General features: G+C 17.7%; 1 protein-coding gene across 1 annotated transcript in view; it reads right to left on the bottom strand.

The window, feature by feature from the left end:
* The window catches only part of PGSY75_1202300 (putative dynein heavy chain), a gene marked incomplete at both ends in the record, with an annotated part of 21853 nt that overhangs the window by 5026 nt on the left and 6882 nt on the right, over positions 1-9945 (bottom strand). Inside the window, 19 exons of the mRNA XM_018786615.1 lie at positions 1-3399; positions 3480-3959; positions 4074-4147; positions 4307-4383; positions 4461-4648; positions 4773-5024; positions 5116-5312; positions 5599-5725; positions 5869-6870; positions 6982-7181; positions 7270-7474; positions 7581-7980; positions 8128-8221; positions 8401-8487; positions 8633-8707; positions 8818-8978; positions 9082-9302; positions 9460-9601; positions 9689-9846. Of these exons, the coding sequence (XP_018640480.1) occupies positions 1-3399; positions 3480-3959; positions 4074-4147; positions 4307-4383; positions 4461-4648; positions 4773-5024; positions 5116-5312; positions 5599-5725; positions 5869-6870; positions 6982-7181; positions 7270-7474; positions 7581-7980; positions 8128-8221; positions 8401-8487; positions 8633-8707; positions 8818-8978; positions 9082-9302; positions 9460-9601; positions 9689-9846 (7539 nt within the window). The remainder of the gene's footprint in view (positions 3400-3479; positions 3960-4073; positions 4148-4306; positions 4384-4460; positions 4649-4772; positions 5025-5115; positions 5313-5598; positions 5726-5868; positions 6871-6981; positions 7182-7269; positions 7475-7580; positions 7981-8127; positions 8222-8400; positions 8488-8632; positions 8708-8817; positions 8979-9081; positions 9303-9459; positions 9602-9688; positions 9847-9945) is intronic.

Below are 9945 nucleotides of genomic sequence, written 5' to 3'. Positions count from 1 at the left end.
AAAATGATCATGTATAGAATGATTATTAGTATTAAATGTCTGATGATACTTTTTATCATATATATATATGTTTTGAAAATTAAAATATTGTATGATAAGTATTTTTCCATATATAATACACATATCAATATGTTTAGTTAAATTATTATCAAAATTATGTATTACTAGATTATTTGTAAAACTTTTTTTCAACCATTGTAGACCAATATTTTGTATATCTATTAATAGAGGCCATCTAAAATGATTAAATGATATTAATGCATTTTGAACATAGAATATATGTCGTGGAAAATTATTTGATAAAAATAATGATATGATTGTATCAGATGTATATATTTGTTCTATATTAATATTATGTTTGATTGTAATATTATTGTTTTTGATTATATATTTCCATATATTGATTAAATAAGATCTATATTTATAATTAAAAGATGAAGAATAATTTAAAAAGAATGAATAGAGTAAAATTTCAGATATGATATATTTATAATTATTTATAATTTTATTTATTGTATATATATATTTTTTTTGTATTTTTTGTAGAAATGGTTTAATATCTAAATATGGTAAATATAATTTATTAATAATATTTAATTTTTTATTTAATGTATCTATTATTTCTGTTTTATTATTTATTTGATTTTTATTATTAACAATAGATGTTTTATTTGATATGATTTGTTCTAATAAAATATTATTTTCTATTTCAAATTTTTCTTTTTGTATATTATTTGATGATATAATTTCATTTATATTACACATATCTTTGTAATGTTCTTTATATTTTATTATAAAAATAATCCATTCAAAAAGATATGTAAAAAGATTATTCATTTGATATATCCTTTTTGTATTATATACAACTTCATCTTTGTTCATATATTCTTTGATTCGTTTTATTTGTTTATCTGTTACATTTTCTTTTTTAAAATTAAAGAATGTCTTTGAAAAATTATCTTTTGACAAGAAATTTTTAAAATAATTCCAATTATCATTATTATCATTTAGAAATGAATTCCTTATAAGTGTATTAATCATGATAGATATATTAATATGTATAACATCAGGATAATTATTTTTTAATATATTTTTGATATCATTATTTTCTACATTCTGTATTTTGAAAATTATATTAATACATTCTTCTTCAATTAATTTTTCAGATTCATTTTTTTTTTCCATCATTTCATCTGTATCGTTTGTAATTTTATTTAATATTTTTTTATTTGAATTTAAGGTTTCTTCTAATTCAATAAGATTTAAAGAATTTTTTTCAATGTCTTCATTTAATTTTTTAATACTGTTATTCATTTGTAATATGGATGAATTAATATTTTCGATTTCGATTTTTATATTATTATAATTTTGGAAGATATCTTCAATTTTTTTTAGTCCCATTTTAAACATATATAATTGTTTGTTTTTATAATTTAGTTTGTTCTTTAATAAAATATAGAACATAATTAAGGTGTCTATAAAATTACATTTGTTTATTCTAATAAAGTTAGTTTCTTTATTTCTATGAACAAAGTTTTTCATATGATAGTAAACTTGAATGCATGTATTAATAATATTATCCATCTTCTTTTCGATCATATAGAAAGGTGTGTTTTTATGTTGTTTGTCTTTTTTGTAATTACTGCTTTGGTTCAATAAATCGTCATTATTATGAGGATGATATATATGAAGGTTATTATTATTATTATTATTATTATTATTATTATTATTATTAATATTATTATTATTATTATTATTGTTATTTTGTTGAATTTCTTTGCACTTTTCAGTACTTTTGATATGTTTGATTTTATTATAATCATCATTTTTTAGGTCCACTGTTTTATTATTGTTAATGATTGTATCATTTATATTTTTATTTTGAATTTCCATATTTTCTATATCTTTCTTATTTTCTGTTTGATTTTGTTCATTTATTTTATTCAATGAAATTTCTTTTGTATCTTGTTCATTATTTATATTATATAATTTATTTTGTACTTCACAATTTATTTGTTTATTATTTTTTTTGTTACTTTCTAATTCTTTATTTATAAATTTATCTTCATTTTGTAGATTTTGTTTATTATTATCTTCATCATGGCTAGCTGACATGATAATATTATACTTGTCATTTTTATTATCCTTTTTTATATTGATTATTTTTTTTTTTTTTGCTTTTGATTTATTATTTTGATTAGCTATTTTTTGTTTAGTATGATTTACATTTTGTTCATTTATATTTATGTTTTCTTTCATTTGCGTTTTCTTTATTTTTTTATTTTGTTCTTGTATCATATCGTTTTCCTTTTTTATATTTTTTATACTTTGATTGGTATGATTTTGTTTTTGTATTTTATTATGGTTTAAATTTTTTGTTGTATTATTTGAATTATCTTTATTATTAGTATCACTTAATTCATTTTTATCAATATTATTTGTATTTATAATTTTTTTCTTCTTTTCTTTATCATTATGTGTATCATGAATTGCTTTATGTTGTTGTCCATGGTTGTTATGATTTTGTGGAATGGATGCATTTTCTTTTGCATTTTTATTTTGAGAAAATACTTTTTGTGTTTGTATTTGTGTTTGTTTTTGTGTTTTTTTTTGCGTTTGTTTTTGGGTTTGTTTTGGGGTATGTTTTGGGGTTTGCTTTTGGGTTTGAGTTTTCTTTTTTTTTTTGTTGTGAATACCATTTTGTGTTTGTTCAGATTTTTCTTGGCTATTTTTATTTTGTTCGTTATCTGTTTTTTTATTTGTAAGAATTAAATTATTATGAGTGTTTTGTTTTATATGAACAGCATAATTATTAACATTATTATTATTGTGTATATTATTTTGTGTATCTTGTATATTATTATTTTCTTTATTTTGTAGATTTAATTTGAGATCTTTTATTTTTTCAGTTTTTATATTATTATTTTTTTGATCTATATATTCTATGTTGTCTTTAATATGTTCGTTGTCTTTTATATGTTCGTTTTCTTTTATATCTACTTTTTTTTTTATATCTTCGTTGTCTTTTATATCTACGTTTTCTTTTATATGGTCGTTTTTATTTTTCATATAGTCAACCGAATTGATAAATATAGTTTTTGTTTTTTCCTTATTATCTTTTTTTTTTGTAGATAAAGGTTTTGTAGTGTGTTCACTGTCGTCTTCTAATGTGTTGAGTATAACTTTTTTTTTAAAAGTGTTTAATATATTATCTATAAAATGATTGTCGTGTATATTTTTCAAGAAGAGATTGCAGTATTTTATATATTCTTCTTTATTCCAGCTGTCTATATGAATAATATGAATGTCGTTATAAATATTTTTGTAGATTTGAAAATTGGATGTGTTTAAATCGAATCGTTTCTCATGTATGAGACAAGCATAGGTGTTATTTTTCATCTAAAAGGTAGGAAAAATATATATATATATTATATATATGTATATATATATATATATATATATTTTTATGCTCAACTTACTATTGTTTTTATATTTTCCCATTTGAGCTCGTTTGATATGAGACCAGTTTTTGTATACATTTGAAAGAGCTCTTTTTTTTCAAAGAGGATAGGTGGGAATGTTTTATAAATTAATGAATAGAAATAATCATAATATTTATTTGTAAAATTAATTAGAATAAAAAGATTTTTTTGAAACCTTAATCTATTATAATAATTAATTTTGTCTTGTACATTTTCTTGTATACTTGTTTTATTTACTAATATTGTATTTATATTTAATATATATGCTACAGCACTTAATAGAATGACAGCTCTTTTTTTATTCATACATATGATCATAGACGTTTTATAATTCTTACTTATTTTTTTATATATTTCTATAATGGTTTCAAAATAAAATTCAACAAATAAATTTGTGTTCATATACAAATTGTGATAACTGCTAAGGCTTCTTAAAAATTCCTCTTTAAGTGCATCTCTCTCTACATGTTCATATGTCTTGTTATAAAAATAAATAAATAAATAAATATATATATATATATATATATATATATATATATATATATATTATATATATAGAAAAAGGAAAGACCCTTTTGTTAATATTTTTACCTCTTTGGAAAAATAATTTATATATATTGATTCGCTCTTCTTATCTATGTTTGTAAAATATTTCTCTTGAATATCTAAGAAAATATTATATAATTATTATATATAAGATGAATATGAATAAAGGTATGCATTGATTTATATATGTATAAATAAAGTTTAATATATGTTAATAATTCTGTTTAAATATATATATATATATATAAATATATGTTTGTGTGTATGTATATTTGTACCTTTGAGTAATATCATTATTTGCTTTTTATTCTCCTTTCTTAGGATCCTATTTAAAATAATATTTTTAGAAGCTTCGCTATAAAAAATATATATATATATATATTTATGTGTGAATAGAATATATTATATATATTATTTTTTTTATGTATGTACCACCAGTTTGTTATGACATCCTGCTCATTCATATAGTTAGTTTTACAATATAATAAATCTTCATATAGCAAGAAAATATTTTCTTTAGTAAATATCAAATGATTTTCTTTTTTGTGTTGAAAGTTAATTTCTTCGTGTATCTTCCAGAATACATCTATGCTATAACTAACTAGTTTATTATGTATTATCTGATATAAAAGGAGTGACAGGAAATCAAAAAAGTAAAGATATATATGTTTAAACATTCTAAATATTTAATATATATATATATATATTAATATATATATATATATTTTTTTATGTTTCATTTACTTCATATTTATTGTTGAGTGTATGATTAATCAATGCATTGAAATAAGAAAGTAGAGATTTTCTATTTGTATTTAAGAATATAAGGGAATAATAATATGACATGTATTCATAATAATCATGTTCATTTATATGATCATAGTCTAAAGAAATAATGCTTCTTATATTTTCTATATTAAGAATTTTATTTTCGAAATAGCATAAATTTCTTTGAAGATTTTGAAGAAACTCTATAGAAGGGTTGAGTTGTTTATCCTACATAAGGGAAAAAATATATATATGTATATTAATATATTCATATATATATATTTTTTTTTTTTTTTTTTTTTTTTTTATTTTATTTTACATAATTTATGTGTATGTCGTCTATGCATATATATAGCAACGATTGATGAAAATACTTTTTAATATTTTTTTTGATTAATTTATCATGTAAGATTTTATAATTCAAAACATTTGTATATTTTAACACATTTATTGTTATGTGATTAATTTTTTTATTTTTCTCAATTATTTCGTTAAGAATAACAGTCTTACAATTTTCTGAAATATATAAAAATATATATTTATATATATGTATGTATATATTTTAGCATATTATTTTATATAATAATAATAAAATATTAAGAACGTCCCATTTTATATAATATGATTATAATTTTTTTCAATAACAATTTTAATATTATTATATGTAAAATGAATAATATATAATTTGTTGTAAGTATATTTTTTTTTTTTTTATACATATTATGAATTAATATATAAAATTATCATACATTACAATATAATATGTTAAAAGGTCTATATATTTATTTTATTTTTATATTACTTGTCTTTCCTATTAAACATATATTACATTCTCCTTGATATAATAAGCTGATTGAATTAATTTTTTTCTTTATTTCTTCGTCGTAAAATATTAAGTTTTCTTTATTAAATTGGTTAGTAGTAGAGATCTACACAATTTTGAAAAAAAAAAAAAAAGAACACACACACACAAACATATATATATATATATATATATATATATATATATATATATATATATGTATATATATGTGAGTATGTATTTGTATTTGTATTTTTTTTTTTTTTTTACGTTGAAGTAGCTACTTATAGTAATCCATATTCCCTTTTGTATATTATAATATTTATTTGATATATTATTATCAACATTAATATTATTATCTATACATAGATTTGTTAGGAAATGAAAGAAATTATATTTTTCATTATCATTTAAGAAATTATTAAAAAGGAAAATAAGACAACTGATTAATATAAAATTTATGTTTTCTTTAATTATAATTATTTTGTATATTTCTTGTTTATTATATAATTCTACTTTTTTATTATTTTCTTGATCTGCTTGAATTATACAAATATTTTCTATATAATTTTTGTCTAGATTTTCTAAATCATATTCTTGTTGTGTATTATCATTATCATTAATATATTGGTAACTTAATTTATTATTCTCAAATTCTTTTATATTATTTATATTTTTTTTATTTTTTTCTGTTTCTTCATATTGTTCGTCTTTATATTTTAAAAAGTACAATATATTACTTTTAAATATATCTATAAAATTATTTATGATAATTTTATTATCAAAGGTAAGTTGTAGTATTGACGAATTGAATATTATTTGGTTATCTTTTGGATTCACATTTTGTTTTTTTCTTTCATCATCATCATTATTATATATATTACTATATTGATAAAAATTATTAATACTACTACTACTAATATTATTATTATTATTATTGTTATTATTTTGTGTATATATGTATGATTTTTTTTTTTTTTTCTTTTTATCTATATAATCAAAAATTGGTATCATAAATTTTTTGTAGAATACTTTAAGCTCTTCATATATTTGAAGAAGTATATTTTTTCTCTCTAGATAATAATTTTTATAATTAATACAATTCTTATTATCTTCTACATTTTTTTCATCAGACAGGTTCACATTTAGTATGTAGTCTAATATATAATAACTCCTGTTTTTAAAATAATTGTAAATGTTTATATTGTCTTGTATATAGACTTTATTCGTTTTATTAAGCATATAAGGATCCATACAGGAAATATTATTACACTATGGCAATTAAAAATGAGGAATATGTAATATATATATATATATAAATATAAATATATATTTATATTTATTCATATATAAAAATTTTTTTCGTTTTCATTTTATAATTACCTCAATTATAATTTTACACTTTATATCATTCTCATCACATTTCTTTATTTTTGATGAATATAAGTTAATTGAAGACAATATCTGATATATATTTGAATTAATACTATTTACTTTTATAATAAAATTGTAGGTTTCATATTTTTCTTTTTTCTTTTTAATGAGTTCATATAAAAATTGTTCGTTCAAATTATTTTGTGAATCTATATAAAATGAAATATTATACATATATATAAATATATATGTATATATAAATATATATGTATATATTATTTTATTTTTTTGATTTACCATATAGGGCGTCTAAATATATAAACGTGTGCTTAAAATTATATAGAGTGTTATATATTCTTAACATAGTTGACTTCCCTATGAATGGATTTCCATATAATATTGAAATAAAATCATTATTTAATTTTTCATTTAATATATACATATCTTCTTGATATTTATAAAATAAATCATCTTTTAAATATATATATTCTTTTTGCAACACCTATATATATATATATATGTATGTATGTATGTATTTATTTATTTATTTATTTATTTATATACATACATATGAACATCATATTCTTATATGTATTTATTTATGTTACCTCCTTTAAACGATTTGTTTGATCCTCCATGAATAATTTTTTATTAATTTCTATATTGAAAAATGTTTTTATTAAACTCTTTAATTTGTTGGGTTTATAATTCTCCAATTTATTGTAATAATAAATAAATATATATTGAGCTAATATCTGATCATCTTTTGTATATTCGTCTTTTTTTATTTTACATAATTTTATTATATTAATTGAATCCATTAACATATTATTTTTGGAATTGAAGAAAGTAAAATTTATATACTCCATAAAATTCCATAGTGTTATAGAAAGACTTTTAATATTTTTAAAATTATTTAAATACATATATATATATAGGAGTTCTATTTCTTGATAATTATTTAAGAGTACTTCTTTACACATGTTTTTAAAATTTATTGGAATATTTCTGAAGAAAAAAAAAAAAAAAAAAAAAAATGAAATATATAAGAATTTTAATCATGAATATGTATATTTTAATGTTGTCTCTTCATATGTAAATATTAATATATTCAAAAATATATATATATATATATATATATGTATATGTGTGTACCTTCCAGATTTGTATGTGAAAAATATTACGGAGCTATGATCAAATATGATATCTTTATTAAAAATATAAATGTTTTTTTCCTTTTTTTTTAAGCCTTTCAAACAAGTAATATACATATATATATATATATATATATATATATATATAATATCATGAATGATATACAAAAGATGTATTTTTTATTAGTATGTAAAAATATTTATTATATTTTATTTATTTAAACATTGGAATTTCACTTAATATAATTTCCTATTATTTTTATTTTTTTTTTACATGTCTGTATTGTTCTAAAAATATTTGTTAAAACTGACAAGGTCTCAATATTGAAATCATCAACATTTTGTATAACTAAAGCATAACCTGAAATGTTCATTAAGATAATTATAGAAAAAAAAAAAATACAACAATATAAACATATGGCAATAAATATATATATATATATATATATATATATATATATTTATATTTATTTATTTATTTAACTGAATATATTTCATTTTTGAACCTTGTTGAATAGTTCCCAATATATTATTTTGTAGTATGTCATTTGTATGTGCATTAATATAATGCGTTCTTAACCCTTCATAATGTATGATGTGAAAAATAAAAAAATAAAAAAATAAAAATGTATATGTTAAAATATAAAGAGAGTTAAAATATATATATATTTATATTAATTTATTCATTTACCTAATGATGAAGTTATATATTTTATAGTTGATTTTTTGTTTTCTCCGTTAATCATGTTATAGTAAGACTTGTATATATTTGAGCATATAATGAATATATATTTATTGTTTGGTATTAAATTTATAAACATATTATCATTTTCTAATATATCATAATTATATCTATAAAAAAATGATAATGAATGGTATATATTATGTGAATGTAATTATAAAAATATTAATATATTATTATATTATTATATTATTATATATATATATATATTACTTGAAAGTATAATTTCCGTATGTTACTAGCATTTCTTCCTTATTTTTATTTAGAACATATTTGAATTGATAATAAATGAAAAAATGATTTTCATCGAGTATATTTTCTTGGATTATTTTTTTTAGAAATTCTATAAATTCTAAAAATATTATGATACAATATTCTATCTTTTGTATATCTTTCCCTTTTATATTTTTTAGGTCATCAATTAATTTGTCCAACTGCAATAAATATGAGAGAATATTTTATTAATAAATAAATTATTGGTAGCATTTTATGTTGTTATAGAAAAAAAAAAAAAAAAAAAAATAAGGAACAAAAAGGATACATACATAAATATAAATATACATATATATATTTTCTCCCTTATGATAGTACCATGTCCTTATATTTATTTAGCACACTTTGTGTGTATTCAAGATTTTTCCTTTGCATTATTTCTTTAACTTCCTCTGTTAATATGACTTTTATCACGACACATGATACTATGGATATGTCATTAATAATTATGTTTAAAATGCTATAATAAATGAATATATATATATATAATATATATTACGTGCACATATATATATATATATATTTATTTATTTATTTATTTTATTACTTGCTGTTGTTGTAATAATTTTTCAGACTTGTCGTTATATTTTCTTTCAAAGAACTTTTTATCATTTCTTTTAACATAAAATATGTGTCGATTCCAATTATTTTAATGCCATTTTTTAAATTGAAGTTATTATTTTTTGTTGTAACAACTTCAATGATCTAAAATATATATATATATATATATATATATATATATATGGAGTTAATATATATATGGAGTTAATATATATATGGAGTTAATATATATATGGAGTTAAT

Source organism: Plasmodium gaboni, chromosome 12 (assembly GCF_001602025.1).
Source record: "Plasmodium gaboni strain SY75 chromosome 12, whole genome shotgun sequence".
NCBI lineage: Eukaryota > Apicomplexa > Aconoidasida > Haemosporida > Plasmodiidae > Plasmodium > Plasmodium gaboni.
This window is presented reverse-complemented; position numbering and strand designations above follow the sequence as displayed.